Source organism: Pantherophis guttatus, chromosome 6 (assembly GCF_059756535.1).
Source record: "Pantherophis guttatus breed Tessera chromosome 6, ASM5975653v1, whole genome shotgun sequence".
Taxonomy (NCBI): domain Eukaryota; kingdom Metazoa; phylum Chordata; class Lepidosauria; order Squamata; family Colubridae; genus Pantherophis; species Pantherophis guttatus.
The window spans coordinates 84,039,612-84,062,442 of record NC_142068.1 but is presented as its reverse complement, the minus strand read 5'-3'; the positions used below and the strand labels follow the sequence as shown (position 1 = coordinate 84,062,442).

The window sequence follows — 22,831 nt, the reverse complement described above, 5'->3', positions numbered from 1 at the left end:
AGGCTTGCTTATACAGGTAGTCCTCGACTTACAACAGTTAGTTTAGTTTAGTTTAGTTTAGTTTAGTTTAGTTTAGTTTAGTTTAGTTTAGTTTAGTTTACTTCATTGTCATTGCACCTCGTACAACAAAATTAAATGCCATATAACTATAAAAATAAAACACAAACACACATCCTTCACATTCTATACAATTGAATTGAAAATCGATATTGTATTTTTTTTTTTATTTGATTTATATGCCGCCCTTCTCCGGAGACTCAGGGCGGCTTACAATGCGCTAAGCAATAGCCTTCATACTTTTTGTATATTTTATACGAAGTCAGCTTATTGCCCCCACAACTGGGTCCTCAATTTACCTACCTTAGAAAGGATGGAAGGCTGAGTCAACCTTGAGCCTTGGCGAGATTCGAACCTGCAGTAATTGCAGGCATCTGGTCTTAATAACCAGCTTAATAACAGGGTGCCTTAGACCACTGTACTACCAAGGCTCTTTTTTAATTAATATTGCACTATACAGTAGAACTCAATGTAGTTACTGCCGTGAGATAGAAGCTGTTTTTCAGCCTATTTGTCCTTGTCTTTATTGTCTTGTATCGTCTGCTAGATGGTAATAGTTCTAAAAAAGAGTGCCCAGGTTGAGATGGATCTTTAAGAATGTTTTGAACTTTCTTAAGGCAGCGGGAGCTATAAAGCTCTTCCAAAGAGTAAAGAGGGCAACCAATGATCCTCTGGGCAATGACGTTAACCCTCTGGAGTGCTGTCCTATCTGCCACTGTGCAATTGGCAAGCCATACACAGGTGCAGTAAGTTAAAACACTCTCTATGGCGCAGCGGTAGAAGGTCACCAGCAGTTTTTCATTCAGTTGTTGTTTCCCGAGAAGTCTCAGGTAGTATAATCTCTGCTGGGCCGTTTTGACCAGTGCTGCAATGTGAGTGCCCCAGGTCAGGTCCTCTTTTATGATAACACCCAGAAACTTAAAACTGGCTATTTGCTCCACTTGGTCTCCATTGATAAGCAAGGGCTGGATATCTGATCTATTCCTTCTATAAGCTCCTTGGTCTTATTGGTGTTAAGGACCAAATTATTGTCTCCACACCATGAAAGCAACCGGTCCACCTCATCTTGATAGGCAGACTCATCCCTTCCGGAGATCAGTCCCACCACTGTTGTATCCTCTGCAAATTTAGTAATAGTATTACTAGCGTGAGTGGAAATGCAGTCATGCACATAAAGAGTATAGAGTTAGGGAGTCAACATGCAACCCTGTGGTGTACCAGTGTTAAGAATAAGGGCTGAAGAGAAATGATTACCTAATCTGACCCTCTGAGAGCAGCCAAACAGGAAATATATAATCCAAAGGCAGACTGAATAAGAAAGCCCAAGATCCATAAGTTTAGACACTAGTCTATGTGGAAGTATTGTGTTAAATGCAGAGCTAAAATCTACAAAAAGCATCCTCACATAGCGCCCCCCCCCCCCGTTCCAAATGAGTCAGAGCAGTGTGAAAAGTGATGGCTAAAGAGTGATCCTCTGTAGATCTATTTCTTCTGTATGCAAACTGGTGTTTATCAAATATATGCGGAAGCTCAGACATGATAGTGACCATTCAAAGTTACAACAGCAATGAACAGGTTGACTTATTACTGTTTTTCACACTTAAGACTGTTGCACGATCCGCTGGGTCATATCATGTGACCCTGGGGATGCTGCAACGGCCGTAAGTATAAAAAATGGTCATAAATTGCTTTTTTTAGTGCCGTTTTAACTTTGAACAGTCACTAAGCGAACGGTTATAAGCCAAGGACTACCTGTACTTCCATCACTTTTTTTTCTTTTTTCTTTTTTTCATCAAGTTTTTGACACCTTGCTAAACGACTGGTGGTACTCGAATATTGCCATGTCCTAAAAGTGGTACAATCTGTGAAAAGGTTGAAAAGCACTGATCTAGGTTTTTGAGAGTTCGTATGAAAACAAGAATTCATAGGTTGATCATAGTACTATGTTATGCTCTAATGCCGTGATGGCGAACCTATGGCACGCATGCTGGAGGTGGCATATAGAGCCCTCTTTGGGCATGCCGCTGTCGTCAGCTAGTCTTCTGGTTTCCGGCGCACCAACTGGTCTTCGCGGACACCAGAGCACCCAAAAACAGCCAAAACACAGGCCATTTTTTGGGGCCGTTTTCGGGCCAAAACCAGCCAAAAAACGCATGCGCCAGCTAGCTGGCATGCATGCGCGTGCTGGAAACAAAGACCAGGTGGCTGGCGTGCACATTGCACCAGCCAGCTGGTCTTAAGGTTTCCGGCGTTCCAGCATGTGCACATGAATGCACACACATTCCAATTTGGGCACTCGGTGCCAAAACGGTTCACCATCACTGCTCTAGTGGATGGTACAATGGAGAAAAAGAAAAGGAGAGATAAGTCTTGGGAAATTATGCAACATTCTGAATGAATACAATCCAGGGAACAAAATACTTTGTTAGGTGACATGAATTGGTGGGAACAAGACAGGAGAGTGGCAGAAAAGTTACGGATCTTTGGGAGGCCAGGAATAAATAAATGGGGAATGGTAAGTAGAAAAATATGCAGCTACTTAAGCGTAAGCCTGTTTATGCATGTGTAAGGCAAAGGAAGGAATATAAAACTTAAAAGCATTATTTGATTAGTAAGGATTGAAGAGAGGTTGTAAGTGTGGGAGAGATCATTATTTGGGAGTGGGAATGGGGAATAGGAAAGAAGCAAAAAATTAAAAATAGGGAGAGTACAATGACTTCAGGAAGAGCCCCACATGAAAAAAAAATCATGATTTGATTAATCTGGGCAAAGAATGAATACAAGGAAATGTGTGGAAGCTACATGGAACAGAGTGGAAATAATGACAAAACAGAGGTATGTGGAATTGCGCTAAAAGGAAGTAAAAATAATGATTATCAGAATGATGAAGTAGAAAAGGATTTGGGTGAGGGTTTTGCATGTACCAAAATACTGCAAAAATAAGGGTGAAAGAAAGATAATATGTGTAGAGAAAAAGGGAAAGGAGGGAATGCTGGGAAGATTCCAGATGACATGGGAATAGCAGTGATGTGTTAAAAAGTGGAACTGAAACTAATACCATCATTGTTAATGTCTAATAAGCATTGATTAAAAGCTGTGCGAAAGGTAGAAAATGGTAAGCTGCAGGTATAGGCAGTGTAACTGGAGAAATGTTACACTGGTTTGATTCTGGGGGGAGCTGTGTGCCTTATTTAATCTGTAAAAAGCAGAGACATCACCCTGCCAACAAAAGTGCGTAGAGTCAAGGCTATGGTTTTCCCAGTTGCAATGTATGGTTTGAAAGTTGGACCATAAGGAAGGCTGAGTGTCAAAGAATTGAGGCCTTTGAACTCTGGTGCTGGAGAAGACTCCTGCAAGTCCCTTGGACTGCAAGGCGATCAAACCGGTCAGTCCTAGAGGAGATCAATCCTGACGGCTCTTTAGAAGGCCAGATCCTGAAGATGAAACTCAAATACTTTGGCCACCTAATGAGAAGGAAGAACTCACTGGAGAAGAGTCTAATGTTGAGAACGATGGAGGGCAAAAGAAGAAGGGGATGACAGAGAATGAGGTGGCTGGATGGAGTCCCCGAAGCAGTAGGCATGAGCTTAAATGGACTCCAGAGGATGGTAGAGGACAGGAAGGCCTGGAGGAATGTTGTCCATGGGGTTGCGATGGGTCGGACACAACTTTGCAACTAACAACAACAACAATGGATATTGCATTTGTGGCTGTAGATGCAATATAAGATTAGAATGTCACCGTTGCTCACCTGTATTGCACAAACAGGTATGCAAAACCTCCAGGGTGTTAAGTGTATCTGGAAAGATGCTTGGCAGAGTTTTGATTGAAAAAGGTGGCAAACTGCAAAATTGGGGGAAGAGCAAACTAGCTTTTCACTAGACTTGAGGGTATACAAATTAGATTTTTGCCAGGTCATGCAGAAACTAGGAGAAGATAATCTTATTGGACATTTGTTTATTTAGAGCAGTGCTTCCCAGATCTGGGTAAATAGTCCAAAATTGGGTAAAAGTGTTTTTTCTTTGGTAACTGTATGCAAACTCATTACCAGATCACAACATGGATATGTAAATTGACAAAAGAGTTTTATCCACATTGGGTAAAAAGGATTTTATGATAGTGGTTTGAGTAATGAGGGAAAGGGTTTGGAATTGATTTTAAAAATATAGGTAGATAGATAGATAGAATTCTTTATTGGCCAAGTGTGATTGGACACACAAGGAATTTGTCTTTGGTGCGTATGTTCTCAGTGTACATAAAAAGAAAAGATACATTCGTCAAGAATCATAAGGTACAAAACTTAATGATAGAATAGAATAGAATAGAATTTTTTATTGGCCAAGTGTGATTGGACACACAAGGAATTTGTCTTGGTGCATACGCTCTCAGTGTACATAAAAGAAAAGATACGTTCATCAAGAATCATAAGGTACAACACTTAATGATAGTCATAGGGTAGAAATAAGCAATCAAATCATACTAGGAAACAATATTGTAAGGATACAAGCAACAAAGTTACTGTCATACAGTCATAAGTGGGAGGAGGTAGGTGATAGGAACGATGAGAAGATTAATAGTAATAGTAATGCAGACTTAGTGAATAGTTTGACAGTGTTAGGGAATTATTTGTTTAGCAGAGTGATGGTGTTCGGGAAAAAACTTGTATCTAGTTGTCTTGGTGTACAGTGCCCTATAGTGTCGTTTTGAGGATAGGAGTTGAAACAATTTATGTCCATATAAATGTCCATATAAATATAAATAAATGTAACAGTTTCAGAAGGATGAAGCAAATTGCCTTGAATTGTAAAATATTTTGCATGAATATTTGATGTTGGATACAACAAGAGAAATTATGGTGAAAATAAAAAATACGTTAGAACTGAATACTTAGTGAATGCAGCATGGAGCAGTCAAGGATTCCTCCTGTCTACACTTTTACTTCCATAATTATACTGATAAAATATATTCCTGCCTTCAAGATCATCCAATTTTTTTTATTCCAAGTGAAGGATTTTCCTGTATTTAAGTAAGTTTTTATTTATAATAGCAATCCCATTCAACAGTAACTAGGCAATTATAAATATTTATAAATATTCAGGACACTTTTTTATACTTGTAGACCACATCAATTCTGTTAACAGCTGTTATTTCAGTTATCAGGTATTCTGTCTATTAACCAAAAAGACATAACTTGCCAGAATTAGAATCTCTGGAAACTGCTTGGTTATTTGTGTCAGAAACATCACAATTAAAATAAGGCATACTATATGACAGTGATGGCAAATCTTTTCAGCACTGAGTGCCCAAACTGGAACGCGCGTGCATATGCGCACACTGGAGCACCGGAAACCAGAAGACCAGCTGGCCGGCACACGTATGCCTGGTTTTTTGGCTATTTTTGGGGCGGGTTTCAGGCCCTTTTTCGGGGGCATTTTCTGGGCCTTTTTGGGGGTGAGAGAGTTTTTTTGGCTGTTTTTGGCCTGAAAAATGGCCTGGTTTTTTGCTGTTTTGGGGGCTATTTTGAGGCCATTTGCGGGGCCTTTTTCGTGACATTTTCAGGCTGTTTTGGGGGGCATTTTCAGGCCGTTTTTCAGAAACCAGAAGAGCAACTGATGACGACGTGCATGCCCACAGAGAGGGCTCAGCATGCCACCTCTGGCACGTATGCCATAGGTTCACAATCACAGCTATATGACATAAAATTTAAAATATGAAACACAAGATTAAAATATATACAAATTAAACAGATCTTGCCCAGAAACTGGCAACGTTGTGTTCTGTTGTGCTATCATGAGGTCCTCAAGTATACACTGATCGTAACACAAAGGATGGGTATATGTAGTGTTGTTGTCTGCATGTCGCCACAATCGCAAAGAGCAGAAGCCATCGGACAGCCCCATTTGTTCAGAGTGTCTCTGGATCTTGTACCAGTGCATAGTGTATTCAACCATTTTCATATTTCCCAGTTTTTGTCAGACCCAGGTGCCAGCTCCTCCGTTGGTTCTATTCAGTGTTGGTTCTTTGTAGCTTTCCATAGATCCACTCCGCTTTTCAATTCTGCAAAGTCTTCCATTAACCTAAGGAAGCTTTTCCTGGAATTTTAGACTACCGTATTTTTCGGAGTATAAAACACTCCGGACTATAAGACACACCTACCTTTTTTGGGGAAGAAAAACAAGGGGAAAAAATCTGCCTCTGCCTCTCAACAATTTGCCTCCTTGCAGCAAACAGCAGAGACTGAAAATGGGGCATGCAGAGGCAGCAATTGGCAATGGCAATCCCTGCAGCCTGAAACAGCTGATGGTCGGGAGGCCGATCCAACTGACAATCAGCTGCTTGTGCTAATCAGGCTGTACTGAAACTGAAACAGGCTGTTTGCTGCAAAGAGGCAAATTGCTGGGAGGCAGAGGCCAAAGGGTTGGGGCCAGCGGGTGGGCGGGGCTACATTCGGTGTATAAGACACACCCAAATTTTCACCCTCTTTTAGGGGGGAAAAGTGTGTCTTATACTCCGGAAAGTACACTATGTCTTTCTTTGCTGTTCTCTGATGTTGTGGAAATGAGACCATATTTACAAATGTTCCTTTCCAAAGGCCAGGAAAAGCAGCTTTTTAAAAGCACTATGTATATTATATTCATAATACAGCTTTTGTTGTTGTTTCCCCTCTCATATGAAGGTGGATGAGGATCTAGTGAAGAATTCTGGAAAAACATTACTCTTGGATCGCATGTTACCAGAACTAAAAAAGCGAGGACACAAGGTATTGCTTTTGAATTTAGGGATGGGGGGGAGAGGACCCATACCTCTGAGATAAGTTAACTAAGTAATATTTCCTCAATTTAGGTGGTGCTGTTTTCACAAATGACCCAAATGTTGGATATTTTGATGGACTACTGCTATCTGAGAGATTACCAGTTTAGTCGTCTGGATGGAAGCATGTCTTATGCAGACAGAGAAGAAAATGTAGGTGATTTTTTCTCTCAGAAACATTCACCCGAGTTGCTTAGTTTTTCTAAGATTTATCAAGAAAACAAGCTGTGGGAGTAAGCTATTTGGCTTCAACTTATCCTCTGTAAATATAATTGGAAAGCCTCTGCAATCCTGTTAACTCTATTTTGGAGAGATGTTGTTGACATGATAATGTTATATATTACCAGGGTGGATTTGATTTAAATCAACTTGATTTAAATCATAATTTTTAAAGAGCAACTGTCATCTCTGTCCCATAGCGGCTCCTCCTCTGACCTCCTGTTGACTCACTGACAGTCCCATTCACTTTAATGGGACAGTTGGTGATGTGGCAGTGACACAAGGTGAGGGACCCGGCGGGCAGCAGGTGAGTGGATGCCCGCTAACAGGCGCTGCCATTATGGATCTGAAATGACAGGTGCTCTTTATTTCCTATTTATCTTACAGAGCTTGGATTCATTGAATGAGTTTACCAAAAATGTAAATATTGCAGTATATACAGCCTCATGCTACATAACTAAGCTCCATTTTATGCTGAATAAACCAAATTATTAATGTATCTTAAATAGAAAACTATCTTTAGATAGATTTTTACTCCAAAAGCATTTTATTAAAATAAATTTGATAAAAATAAAAAAAACCCGAATTTAAATTTTAAAAATCCAATTTTTTTTAATTATCAATTTTTATCCAGCCTTTATATTACTATAGAATTGCTGGAAATTAATATGGATTATGGTGTGGAAATTAGTGTGGATTGATGGATTATATCTTGAAACATACTTTTTTGATGAAAAATGTATCCAAAAATATTTAGATCAGTGTTTTTCAACCTAAGCAATTTTAAACTGTGCGGAGCTCAACTCCCAGAATTCCTCAGCCATGCTTAGTTCAAAATATAGGTTATCATGAATAATTGCAGGTGTAAGAGCGTCATTTCAAATTAGTTTTGAATTCCATGCCTCTTTTATTAAGTTTTTATTTGTTTGAATTTTTAAAATGTATCCTGTGATTTTATTTTTATTTTATTCTTTTAGTTTTCAAACAATTTATTAGGAATTTTTTTTAAACTACTAAATTTTCCACTGTTTTTAACATATGTTCTTAACCTTCTCAACCCCAAAAACATTGTGAAATCTAGGAGCGTGCCAAAATACAATTCTTCCTATAATTTTTTGTAGTTGAAGCAGAAAGGTGGCTAGAGGTTTCTTTCTATTTATTATCTTTAAGGACACAGGCATGCCGATTTTCCTATTTCATATTAAACTTGGCAATATTCTACCTTTTATAGATGAAGAATTTTAACGCAGACCCTGACGTTTTTATATTTCTGGTGAGCACACGGGCTGGAGGTCTTGGCATTAATCTGACTGCAGCTGATACAGTCATAATTTACGACAGTGACTGGGTAGGTACTGTGTATTCTGACAGAAGTCCTGATCCCAAAGGACTGTATATTCAACTCCCATCAGTAGAGTACAGTTTTAGAATCCACTTGGAATTTAAGCTCTCCCTATGAAATCTGGCACAATCTTAGAATAAATGTGAATTAAATTAGTGAGCGCCAGTTTGGTGCGCCAGCTAGAAATTGAGAGACTGTGAGTCCTGCCTTAGACACAAAGCCAGCTGGGTAACCTGGTAATAGCAATAGCACTTAGACTTACATACCGCTTCATAGTGCTTTTACAGCCCACTCTAAGCGGTTTACAGAGTCAGCATATTGCCCCCAACAATCTGGGTCCTCATTGTACCCACCTCGGAAGGATGGAAGGCTGAGTCAACCTGGTGAGATTTGAACTGCCAAATTGCAGTCAGCCGGCAGTCAGCAGAAGTAGCCTGCAGTACTGCACCCTAACCACTGCGCCACCTCAGCTGGTAAGCTGGCAAGTCACTCTCAATCTTGGAAGGAGGCATTGGCAAGCCACTTCAGAAAACCTAGCCAAGAAAATTTCAGGGACTAATCCAGGCAGTTACCAGGAGTCAACATTGACTCACCAGCACCTAATAATAATACCCTGTTTCCCCCAAAATAAGACATCCTCTGATAATAAGCCCAATCAGGCTTTTGAGCACATGGCAATAAGGCCAAGCGCTTATTTCAGGGTTCAAAAAAATATAAAATAATAAGGTCTTATTTTCGGGGAAACACGGTAATAATAATAATAGTAACAGTGATACCCATTGTCATCGGGGTACTTGGTACTATGTCCAAGAATTTTACAAAACACATCAAGAAATTGCAGCTTCCTGCAATAACACCAGCAGAACTGCAAAAAAAACTGCGCTACTCGGAACATCATATATTTTAAGAAGATACTTGGTTGATACCTAGGACGCTGGCAGCAACCAGTATCAACCATTAGCACCAGTCAATCATTTGTGACACATTTTTAAATATTCAGTTGACTGAGTTTCATGTTTAATGAATAAAAGAGATAATAATAGTAAAACATAGCTATATAGTTATCCTTATTAAATGTAAGTCCTTTAAATGTAAAAGGACTAGAGATAGTCCTTGGCTTACAACAGTTCATTTAGTGACTGTTTGAAGTTACAACATCACGGAAAAAAATGACTTATCAATTTTTTTCACGTGACCATTTTAGCGTCCTCATGGTCCTATGTTCAAAATTCAGACGCTTGGCAACTGACCCTCATTTATGACAGTTGTAATGTTCTGAGGTCATGTATGATCACGTTTTGCAACCTTCATAAGCAAAGTCAATGGGGAAGCCAGATTCACTTAATAACCATGCTGTGAACTTAATAACTGCAATGATTCACTTAACATCTTTGGTAAGAAAAGTTATAAAATGGGCTGAAACTCGGTTAACTGTTTCACTTAGCAAGGAGAATTTAGGGGTTCAATTGTAGTCATAAGTCAAGGACTACCCTGTAGTGGTATGCCATTTAGAGTTCTGTAGCTTTTTCCGTAAGCATGCCAAATGCTATCAACCATAGATGCAATGTAATGTTTCTAACAAGACACTGACTCTCAAATTCAGAATTTAATTGGAGAATATTACATTTTTTCTTCTTCTCCTAATTAAAAGTCTCAGCTTAGCACACTTCAAAAACAGGCAAAATAATTAGGTAGGAATAACAAAATTAACACAATTCAGTTCTTCTGTTGCCACTTAGTATGGGAGAATCCATAGCTGTATGTACAGTTGTCAAAAATTCAGTCCACGGGATTATCAGTAATAAAATTTCATATGGAAGTTTGCTAAATCGCTTCCCTAGCAATACTTGTGTTGCACTTTCTGCAATTTAACAGCCAGCAGAATCCATACTTGATGCCAAAGGAGAAGCTTTAAGTACCGAAAATGTCAGATTCATTTCTGTTATTTTTTCAAGAATGTTTTTAAGCACATGTAAGAACAGGAAAAACTTATGCTTGTCACAATAATCAAGCATGAACAATGTTGAGCCCCAAAGCATCTTTAACATCTCTAACCAAACATAGGAGATCCTTGGAATTAAATAAAAATGTAGATATATAAATACTTCTAAATGATTAAAATCTCACAAACTCTCTTGTGATCCTTCAGCTTAGAATGGAAGGTTTCTTGGGGTCACTGAGCACTTGAAAATGTTGCATTTGAGAATAGACCAAAAGAAAAGTACTAAATATTTCTTGACATGCTTTAAAGATCAAGAAGCGTATAAAGTATTCAGAAATCTTAATAAAGACTATACAAAGAATCAGATTCAACGAGTAATTTGAAGCACGTGGAAGCGTGCATTTAGCACCTATTAGGAATGCTTTAAAGTAGCTGCATCTTCTTAGCAAGCACAGTTGCCTCTTCACTAGATATGTGGTGTGTGTTATTATTGCAATGGGTTGTAGATATAAGTCAAAGTCAGTTCTCACCATCTCTCAGAGAACGTTTCCCCCAAATTGTTAAGAAGTCAGAAGTTCTTTTTCCTAAGAAAAATTGTTTACATGGAGATGAAAAGATAAATCTGATGTTCATGTGCCATTAAATATTAAATTCATATATTTTCTTTTCATAGAACCCTCAGTCTGACCTTCAGGCACAAGACCGATGTCACAGAATTGGTCAGACAAAGCCAGTGGTTGTATATCGTTTTGTAACCGCAAATACCATTGACCAGAAGATTGTGGAGAGGGCTGCTGCCAAAAGGAAATTAGAGAAGCTGATTATCCACAAAAGTTAGTAATATCTACAGTCCTTCGAAATCACGTTCACAATTTTGCTATGAGATTTTGCTAGTTGACATTACTATGCCTTTAATAGTCTTCCATTTAAAGGCCGTTTGTTTCTTTATTGACACAGCCAACAGGGCAGCCTACAAGGACAATCTGTCAAAAACAACACAAAGCATAAAATATAAATCATTACTGAAAGCCCTTACTAACATTTTTCAAACAAATAAATTCCAGTCCTATGGAGAATTTTTTACAGCTCGGGAGTAAACTAGAAGATCCTCTCCGGCATCCTTGCCAATGGCCTTCTATATCCCAGGAGCTCAAACATCTTCAGAGAGGCATTTCCTGCATATCTTAATGTCCCATAGGCTCATTATGAGACAGATACATTTTTTTAGGCAGCTAAACTATGTGGCATTTCAAGCTTTAAAAATCAAAAGCAACAGTTTATATTGTTCCTGTAAAACAAATGGCATCATGGCTAAACTTTTAATATAGTTAATTAATTCAATATCAAGTTGCTACATTTTGAACCAATTGAAGCCAGAATGTTTGCTTCAAAGGGTAGCCTAAGAACTAGTAGATTGTTAGCACAGGTGAAATCTAACAGGTTCTGGAGAAATTTTGAGTAGTTCGGAGAACCAGCAAATACCACCTCTGGCTGGCCAAAGAGTGTGGTGGGAATTGAGATTTTGCAATATCCTTCCCCTGCCACACACACCAAGCCATGCCAACAGAACCGGTTGGGGAAAAATTTGCATTTCACCCCTGATTGGAAGTATATTTATGATGTAATCAAAACATGGATGTTACTAGAGTTGTCAAGTTTAGACTAGATTGCAGCTGGGAGGCTAAATGTACTTGTGTAAAAACTTTAAAAATTCAGTACCTCTGAATTCTACTAATAACTGCAGCAAAGACCAAGGAACTAGAGAATAGTCTGATTCCTTCAAACCTCTCTGGATAAGGTGAGAAATAGTTGGTATGTGTTCTGGATGGCTGCTCTTCTCAAGGAGATTGCAGGAGAGTGATTTTCCACAGGTTTGAAATCCAGGAAACGATGGGATAAGCCATTTTGCTTACTACAGCAGAGAATTTTAAAAGACATTCAATTCATAATTTCAAAAGTGAACACTAGAGGAGGCTAAAAATTACAGGTGGAGGAAAGATTTATAAAACTTAAAAATGTTCTAATGATGCAAATACATAAGGAGACTTTTGAAAAACTGAATCAGATAAAAGTAGCTACAGTATCAACAATGTCAATAATGATGCCAGCTTCTATGGATACATTTTGTCCAAAAGATGGCATTGAGAAAAAAAACAGATTTAGAACAAATTTTATCTGACATTATAGTATTAAAAATTGATTTACAACTAACAAGCCAAAAGAATGACTTAGACAAGGATGCTTCACTGGATCGACAAAAAAAACTGACTGAGACTTTAAAATTTAAGGGAAATACAAATGATAAACCAAAAGAGTGACCTGTATAATTTTTTCTTGCTGGGTTTACCAAGAGACTTAACTAAAATTTTAAAGAATTATGTGCAATGGGACAAAGAACAAATTAAGAGTTTAATTAAGAAATTAAGACAAATCAAATCCTCAAATCTGACTATTAGACTGAGCTAAAAATTAAGACTGTTAGAAGTAAAGGGAAGGAATATCAAGTTGATTTATTTGATCAAATTTAAAACAAGATATGTTGTTACTTCTGGCAACCCTTTCAGACATTCTGTTGACACTACAACTGAAAAGACTATATTTGTAAGCTTAAAAGGGTTAACAGAAAAGTGGATATTAACCAAGTCTGAACATGCAGGAGGCCAACTTCCATTTTTGGCATCCATGTTTATGATTACAAAAAACTTTAATTTTCCTTGGCTTGCAAGATCCAGGAATAATATCAAATAATCTGAGGGGCATACTCTATATATAATAATGTCAAGAAGCTCCTTTTGGAAAATATTTGTGTTTGCATTAATTTTCTGTAAGTATAATTCTATCGTTCTTCTATTTTAGAATTACAAAAATGACTGTTAGTTTATACAGTATATTTTTTAAAAAAAATCACTGACAGTGCTGTCAATAAAGGTATATTTTTTCTTGTTTCCCTTTAAGATCAGTTCAAAGGCGGTAAATTTGGAATAAACCAGTCAAAGAGCTGCTTAGATCCCAAAGAGTTAATAGAATTGCTGCAATCCAGGGATTATGACAGGTATGATCTGTTTGCTTCCTTATTAATTTGATTTATATTTTCTTTTATTAATTTTTCTTTTTATAGTTCAAGGTGGCATACGTAGCCCTTTGTCCTCCTGTTATCCTACAATATCCACCCAGTGAGGTGAGCTGGGTTGGGTTAAATCAGAGTGACCAGCCCAACATTATCCAGCAAGTTTCCGTGGCTGAGGATAGACCAGAACCTGAATTTCTCCATTCCCGGTCCAAGCCCTTAATCATGACATCACACTGGCTCCCCACACGGAATAAATGATTACATGAATGAAGCATTTTCATAACTAAAGCTAAAGTCATTGCCAAGAAGTTAAGCCCTTAAATACAAGAGAACTTAATAAAAATATTTCCTTCTTTCTTTTTCTAGAGAGATTAAAGGTTCAAGAGAAAAAGTAATAACTGACAAAGATTTAGAGCTACTGCTGGACAGAAGTGACCTTATCAGTAAGTATTGAATATATTAGTGTGCCTTCTGTTTTATTCAGTGGTGGGATGCTACTGGTTTAACAACCGGTTTGGTGAGCGCATGCGTGCGCTTAAGTCGCTTGCACGCAGCGCTGAAAATGGAGCATTTAGAAGCTCAGCTGCTTAATTTCCAAGGCAGCAACTGTAAGTAGAACAGCAAGGGGGGGGGATCAGCTGTGCCGCGCAATTGAGATGAGCTACAAAGCAGGAAATAAAGGACAGGATAGGGCGAGTGGGGGGGCCAACTGATTGTTGGAGCTACCAGTTCGCCCGAACTGGTTGAATTCCACCTCTGGTTTTATTGCATTCTTTTAAGAAATTCATTCTAAATATCAGTTTATATGTAGTACTGAGATGGTGAGCACTAGTATGTTTATGAATATCCGTCTTGCTCTCTTCAGATTATTATTAGAGCCCTTTAGCTCTCTGTCATATATCACAGCAGCCACATATAAACACAGTACAGCCTTCCTTCCACAGTGGTGTCCTGCTCACACCATATTGAAAGTTTTTTTTTCAGTATGCAAGGAACAAGAAGAAAGTCAAGGAAACAATAGGTCCACTAATGGAAGCAGATAGCAAGAAGGTGCCAGGCAGCAGGGAGAAAGCAAAACTGCTTAATACCTTTTTGCATCTTTTTATGCAAAAGGAAAAAATAGCCCAACTTACCAAGAGCAACTTTGAGGGAAATAGAACAAGTATACAAATCCAGATAGGCAGGGAAACAGTAAGAGAATACCAATCCACCCTGAACTGAATTCACCTGGAACAGTTGCTTTGCATCTGAGCTAGTATTTAGCTGGTTCAGACCGGTTCTAGTGAACCGGTAGCGGAGATTGTGGGTTGGCCCCACCCCGGCTCTATGCCATCCTATGTAGCTACGTTTTTGAGACCAGGCACATGCACGGAAGGTGCGTGCACAAGCAAAGTGCATGCACAGAAGGCCGGGCACATGCGCAGAAGGCGTGCGTGCGCAGCAAACCACTGGTAAAAATAAGTGAAACCCACCGCTGATCCCAGGGTATTGAAGGAGGTGGCAGATGTAATCTCAGAGCCACTGGATATAATCTTTCAACGCCCCCGTAGAACAGGGGAGCTACCAGAAGACTGGAAAAGAACTGATGTGGTTTCAGTCTCTAAAAAGGGAGAAATGGATCCACGAAGTTATAGGCCAATTAGCTTGACCTCAATACCCGGGAAAATCCTGGAAAAGATAAGCAGAAGATTTGTGAGCACCTAGAAACGAACAAGATTATTAGAAGTCAGCATGTTCATTAAAAACAGTTTATGCCAAACACACTTTATATCCTTCTTTGATAAAGTGACTAAAGTAGTGGACCAGAGAAATTCTGTGGTCATAGGATACTTGGACTTCAGTAAGATCTTTGACAAGTAGACCACAGACTATTTCTTGGTAAGGATGGATGCTACTATCACCAAATGGATTCAAATTGGCTGACCAACCACACCCAGTGTGTAGTCCTGAATGGAACTACATCTACATGGAGGGAATCATGCAGTAGGTTCTGTTCTGGGCCCAGAACAGTCAAGGTTCTATTTTGGGCCCAGTGCAACATATTTATAAATTATGTAGATGAGAGGATAGAAGAGTAATTCATATTTTTAGATGACACCAAGCTGGGGGAAATTGCTAACGCTTTGAAAGATAGACTCAAGATTCAAAAGGATCTTAACAGACTCGAGTCCTGGGCCCTATCTAATAAGATGCAGTTCAGTGGTGAGAAAAGTAAAGTCCTGCACTTAGGCAGGAAAAACCAAATCCATAGGTATGGAATAGGTAGTATCTGATTCAAAGAGTAAGCCAATGCAGTCATTGGTTGCATCAACAGAGATATAATCAAGATCTCAAGAAGTGATCTCTTTATACCATATTAGTATTGTTCTATGTTGTGTTGTATTGTATTGTATAGTGCAGGGGTGGGCAAATGTGGCCCTTTTACAACCTGTGGACTTCGACTCCCAGAATTCCTGAGACAACTGAATCAGGAATTCTGGGAGTTGAAGTCCACAGGTTGTAAAAGGGCCACATTTGCCCATCCCTGGTATAGTATATAGTGCAGGGGTATGAAACTTAAGGCCCATGGTTCAGATCCGGCCCATAGGGTGCTTAGATCTGGCCCACAGGGCCACCCTGGATGCAGCGAAGGATCGGCCTGCGGTGCCTCTTCCAGCGAAAAGTGAGTTTGGGGGGGGACACACAGGGCCCTCCCGAGCTCCGTTTTTGGCCTCAACAGCCACCTACAGCCTTCTGCAAGCTAAAACAGAGTTTGGGGGGGCTGCACATGGTGCTCCAGAGCTCTGTTTTCGGCCGCAATAGCCCTCTGCCAGCAAAATCCCATTTCACACACCACCACCACCCCAATCTCTGTTTTCACTGGCAGAGGGCTGCAGGAGGCCATCACAACACAAGTGACGTCGAGCTGGCCACACCCCCATCCCCCCCCCCCGAGGTCAAACACAACCCTGATGCGGCCCTCAGTGAAATTGAGTTTGACACCCCGTGTATACTGTGTAGTATACATAGTATACTACACAGTACAGTACAGTACAGTAATAATGGGTGAAAGCATGTTAAAGAGAGATCTAACCTAGAAATAAGGAGAAATTTCCTGACAGCGGGAACAGTTAATCAGGGGAATAGCTTGCCTCCCAAGGTTATGAATACTCCACTTTTCAAACTTTTCAGGTTCTCAAAAATAGACTGGTCAACCATTTGACCAGGATTATATAAAACCTGCTGCCTTGAGCAGAGGATTGGACTAGAAGACTTCTAAGTTCACTTTCAGCCCTATGTTCTACCCTATCCATATATTACATGTATGTAGTTTCCCTAAAGTAAGGTTGCCAGCTTCTGGGTTAAGCCACAGCAATATAAAATTATTTGTTTCCAAGCTAAAATAATCTGTATTTCTATCCCAGCCAGTGAAATGGGATTAAACATTTACTACTAGGTTTCCAGTTACATTTCAGATCTTTCCTTCTTCTAATCTCCACCAACAAATGTTTCTCCTGGTGTGTGTGTGTGTGTGTGTGTATAGAGAGAGAGAGATTGTTTAGAGATGTCCAATGTAATGCAGAGGTTGAAAAGCCCCAGGCAACTGTCTCCGAAGGCTGGTGTGTCTCTGCCCCCCACCCACCCCAAGTTATCTCACTCACTAGGAGGAAGCAGGAATTTCCTTTCCTTACAGCAAAGAATGTGTGGCAAGTATGTCTGGAATGGAAAATTCATTCAGAGCTGGTCATGCACTTTGATGCTCTGCACTGCAGCCAAATCAATATTATGCCAAGTTATGTGGATATAGCAACCTTTCCATTTAAGAGATACTGGTTTGTTTATATATAGAATTTATTTCTGCAATGTATAAAACCCCACCTGCCATTTTATACATGCATAAAAATCCCCATTTTAAAGCAGACCAGCTGTTTTAAAGGGTACTCCTGTGCCCTGATTTAGTCCCATTAGGTGTTTCCTCCCCCCAAGTAATCAAGCTTTATATGGCTATTTTAGTGTGTAAATGGAGATATAATTGACTGGTGTACGGGTAAAGAGAATCAGAAGGAAGGGTCCGTCAGAGCACACCATCAGCAATACATCCCTTAGAATTGTGATGGCGAACCTATGGCACACGTGCTGGAAGTGGCATGCAGTGCCCTCTTTGATAGCATGTGAGTCATTGCCCCAGTTCAGCTCTGCTGCGCATGCACACACGCCTCCCACCAACCAGCTGGTCTTTGGGTCTCTGCCATGCATGTGCAAGGGGCAAGGTATGTGCGGGGGTGTGCATGCACGGAGGGGCGCATGCAGGGGCTGTGCACGTATGTGCAGGGTGCATGCACGGGGGCACATTGCATCTTGGGGGTCCGGGTGTGCGCTATGGTCCGGAAAAGGTTAGCCATCACTGTCTTAAAAGGATGTTCCTTTGAAAAACATCCAGAAGAGTAATCAGCATTTATCCAAATTAAGCTGCCCATCTACACTTCCTTAGCCCAACCATACTTACAGATATTCTGCTGTTTTTGGCAACTCTAGAAATTACATAAGCAGCAATTTAACTGAAATGTAGTCCCCAAGTATCTCATCTGTGTGGTACTCACAAATTTAAGGCAATTTTGATGCATGTAGTAAGATGGAGAATTGAGACTTGGGTCTTGAGTTGAATTGAGAATTGAGTGGAACGTTTCCATTTAGAAACGCTGAGATTTGTTGGTGAGGATAAAACAGTGGGTTTGCAGGCACTTAGAAAAAGCCCAGGATAATTACTAGAGGCCAGCAACGGGTTGTTAAAAATAGACTCTGCCAAACAAATTTTACTCTTACGACAAGGTGATTAATATATCAAGAGAAGGCAGTGGACACAAGTGACGTAAACATAAGATATTTGATAAAATTGGCTAGAGCCGCCACCTTGTTAAAATGGAACAATGTGGGATAGATGGTCTTAGTACCATATAGATTGATTCATAGTTGGTTATACAAATGTGCTCAATGCATGCTCCTTCATGGATCCATTTCTACATGGAGAGAGGAGTGCAACGGGGTTATTGTTGTTAGTTGCGAAGTAGTGTCTGACCCATCGTGACCCCATGGACAACATTCCTCCAGGCCTTCCTGTCCTCTACCATCCTCTGGAGTCTATTTAAGCTCATGCCGACTGCTTCAGTGACTCCATCCAACCACCTCATTCTCTGTCGTCCTTTTGCCCTCAATCATTCCCAGTATTAGGCTCTTCTCCAGTGAGTCCTTCCTTCTCATTAGGTGGCCAAAGTATTTGTGTTTCATCTTCAGGATCTGGCCTTCTAAAGAGCAGTCAGGGTTGATCTCCTCTAGGACTGACCGTTTGATCGCCTTGCAGTCCAAGAGACTCAGGACATTTTTACAAATGATTTTGATAAGGGGATAGATAGGGCATTCATCAAATCTATGGAGGACACAAGCCTGGGCAATTGCTAACATCTTAAAAGACAGACTGGAGGTTGGGGAGCCCTGCTTTACAGCACTCTTGAGTGGTTTACACTGTCAGAATATTGCCCTCAACAATCTGGGTCCTCATAGCCGGTCAAGTACAAATTTCTGGATGTGGACAGAGTTAGCCTACAATGCTACATTCTGACCACTGCACCACCACAACTTCTATATAGCAATAGCACTAGACAACTTCACAGTGCTTTACAGCCCTCTCTATGCGGTTTACAGAGTCAGCCTATGGCCCCCAACAATCTGGGTCCTCATTTTACCGACCTCGGGAGGATGGAAAGCTGAGTCAACTTTGAGCCAGAGAGAATCGAACTGCTGACAGCCAGCAGTCAGCAAAAGTAGCTGCAATATTCTATGCCAGTCCATGGCTCAGTGGTTATATAAACAGTGTGATGATAACTACTCTATACTGCACTGGCCAGACCAACCAGCTTTGACTGATTGCCACAGTATAAGAAGAATGCTGAGGAACTGGAAAGAGTGCACAGGAGAGTAACAAAAATGATGAAGGACTGGAAGAATAGAATCATGAAGAATAGTTAAACTGGGTGTGGCCAGTGCAAAGAATGAAGGGAGACCTGATAGAGATCTTCAAGATACTTGAAGGGCTTTTCCCACAAAGAGGGTATGGATTACAGTGTCCATCATTGAAGGCTTTTTCATAGGGCACAGAGCTGAATCTATGTAAAATTAATACAGTATAAAACTATTCCTTTTTTAATCAACCAAAATGCCCCCTTTATGGAAAATGAATCTTTTAGACCTCACAAATTCTTACCACCAGATCTTTAGGATGGGCAAATACTTGGTGGAGATGTATGGTATTAAATTAAGGTAAAAATATGGGGTAACAGCATATATTTATCAGGAAGTCCCAGAGTATAGGAAAACACTATTTAAATGACCCAATTGAAGACCTGCACAGTCTCAGTGACAGTATAATGCCTACACTATAGGAAAGAATTATTGGAAAAGGCAACAAATAGCATTATAAATGCCTCTAAGGACAGGGAAGGGCCTGTATTGATTAAAGACAAACATCAAAGTTATTGGTCTACTCAATTTAAATTGTTTCTTTGTGTCACTTATCAGACATTCGTAGATTTCCAAATCTTCCTACATTATGTTCCAAAAAAATGTAAGTGTTTTTAATAAGGATCAGAACCTTGAAATGGTAAAACATTGGCTGTCATTTCAATAAATAGCTATGGGATGAGTTTTCTTTTAGACAACTTTTTCCTATAGCAATAAATGTGCATTCAAATGTGAAAAGGAGCAGAGTTTTGTCTCTATTCCTGAAAGTAATAGACCCACCTCAAAAGGTCTATTAAATAACGATCGCCTCAAAATAATGGAGTTTAAATTCCACACGAAAAATGATGGCATTTTCAGACATTTAAGAAGCCCGATTTTATTTATTTATTTTATTCTTTTAATTATTTATTTAATTATCTGTCAACAAGTACAAGGAACAAGTATCAATATAGATATAGACACATGAAAATTGGCACAAATAAATGAATATAAATAAGAAAAACATAGCCATAAGCACATAAGATGAGTACATATAAATGGGAACAGTAGGACAGGGGCATTAGGCACGCTGGGGCACTTATGCACGCCCCCTTAGGGACCTCTTAAGAAACGTGAAAGGTCCACGGTAGACAGTTTAAGGTAAAGGGTATGGGGGTTAGAGAAACTTAACAAGATCGGGTAGAGACATTTATTACTCTTGCTGAAGTCGTCTGCAATCAAGATGAGAGCGGATTACATTTAGTTTGTATCTATGGATAGCTCTTGTGTTACTGTAGTTGAAGTTAAAGTAGTCATTAACAGGACGTTATGGTAGATAATCTTGTGTACTAAGTTTAGGTCAGAATGTAGACAGCGTAGTTCAAAGTTATCAAGGCCTAAAATTTCAAGCCTGGTGGTATAAGGAATTTTATTGTGAGCAGAGTTGAGTATTCTTCTTGTAAAATATCTCTGGACCCTCTCTAATGTTTTAATGTCTGAAATACAGTGTGGGTTCCAGGCAAGTGAGCATTTTGTTTAAATGGATGTCTGCTGTTTGTGGTCCTCTGAGCTCTGTGTGCTTCATTTTCTTCCAGATCAGATGAAAACCTCCGAGAAACTGAAAGAAAAAATGGGCAAGTTTATGATGCTAGACAACACTGATGATCCCGGCATGTAAATTGTACTTCAGAATTTGGACAATTAAATAATATTTCTATCCCTTTGTAACCTGAACCTTGGATACTCTTATAACAGTTACCTTATTGTTGGTCTCTGTTTCAAAAAGCATTATTGGCAAAAACTCTGAAGAATAAGTTGCTAAGTTTTTGTATATGAAACGTGGATTTTGGAGCCTCTTGTTGATAGCTGAGGAATTTTTAGATTCTATTTTTGTCTTGAGTAGTTGGTAACTGGGTAATCTGTACACTTTACTGCAGAATTTCTGCTAAAGAAATTTTACTTCTAATTTTTTACCTCTGGCTTTTAGTATGTTTAATGAACAGAAGATATTCAGAGTATTTGTTTACAACCCTTGATTGTACTACTACAGTTTGTGTTGACATTACAAATAAATGCTATTTTTTGCTTGAAAAGTTTTGTTTAATCACTGGTCCTGGCAAGTATTATTTACTTATTGTATAAGAGTTGCAGTACAGCACATTTATCTGTCTCCTTTAGCTATTTTATTTTCATCAACTAATACTGTTTTTGTTTCTTTTTAATATTCTGTTTGGACATCTTTAAACTTTGTTGACAATAGTTTGACATTCGAGTCATCTAAAAGAAGAGTTTCTTTTTGTATACATTTTGCCAGAGTTAAAAAATCAGGAAATTAATTGAAGGAGGCAGAATATTCAAACTTCTATTTGGATTCATGAAACTCTTTACATTTGCAAATTAGTTAAAAGATTAGAACAACTAAAATACTCATTAGCAAAAAGGAACAAAGGAGGGTTCAGAAGCTTAACACAAGGCCAAGAAAATGAATGAGTCTAATAATACGTATTTAAAAAAATACACAACAGCAACTGCATGGGGAAGACTGAACTGAGAATGGGGACCTGGCCCAAAATCACCAGGGAGCTTCAATATTTTAGGTTGGACTTGCAACTGATCTCTGCTGTAGATCAATAGCCCACTTGTGACACATGGCTTATTCAGTCACGTAGAATTACAATTCATGAGTGCATGAATTCGTTATAACATCCAGTGTGATCCAGTTTAGAATTATCTCAGTGAAGAATATCACGTCTTTTTGAACCAAAACATTCATGATTATTTTTTGTCAGATTTTCAGTGTTCTGGAATTGAAAGAAGCAGACTCTAACACAGAGCAAGAATCCAAATTAAAGCAACTTAGACAGATGGCTTCTCAAGCTTTTGTTTTAATACATCCAATGAAGGGAAGTCCACCATTTTCTTGCATAATTAGTTCCATTATGAAACTGCTCTTATGATGAGTCATGGGAAAATACAGAATAACAGTTGGAAGGGACCTTGGAGGACTTCTAGTTCTGCTCAAGCAGGAGAGCCTATACCAAGGGTGTCAAAACTGGATTTCTTTGAGGGCTGGATCAGCATTTTAGTTCTCTGTGAGCCGCCCTCGGGGGGGAGGGAGACAGGACGGCTGCCTCCTGCAGCACCCCGTTTTAGTCAGCAGAGTGCTGCAGAAAGCCGTCCAGGGTATGGGGGGCCTCCCCATTTTGGCCAGCAGGATGCTGCAGGAGGCATCTGTCCCATCTCCCACACACACACACACACACCCCTTTTTTGGCCAGCAGAGTGCTGCAGGAGGCCATCCAGACCAGAAATGTGCGGGGGACCCGCACACAGCCCCCCCCACCCATCATGCCCTGTTTTGCCTGCCAGAGGTAACCACAGGCTGGTCCTTTGCTATTTCCAGACTGGCCCCGCAGGC

At 39.6% G+C, this 22,831-nt stretch overlaps 1 protein-coding gene across 1 annotated transcript in view; it reads left to right on the top strand.

The window, feature by feature from the left end:
• The window catches only part of HELLS (helicase, lymphoid specific), a 46,657-nt gene extending 25,151 nt beyond the window's left edge, over positions 1–21,506 (top strand). The window contains exons 16-22 of the mRNA XM_034435706.3: positions 6,734–6,817; positions 6,901–7,020; positions 8,318–8,434; positions 11,044–11,203; positions 13,326–13,422; positions 13,807–13,883; positions 21,009–21,506. Of these exons, the coding sequence (XP_034291597.2) occupies positions 6,734–6,817; positions 6,901–7,020; positions 8,318–8,434; positions 11,044–11,203; positions 13,326–13,422; positions 13,807–13,883; positions 21,009–21,091 (738 nt within the window). The 3' untranslated portion in view covers positions 21,092–21,506. The remainder of the gene's footprint in view (positions 1–6,733; positions 6,818–6,900; positions 7,021–8,317; positions 8,435–11,043; positions 11,204–13,325; positions 13,423–13,806; positions 13,884–21,008) is intronic.
• Positions 21,507–22,831: the final 1,325 nt, after the last annotated feature.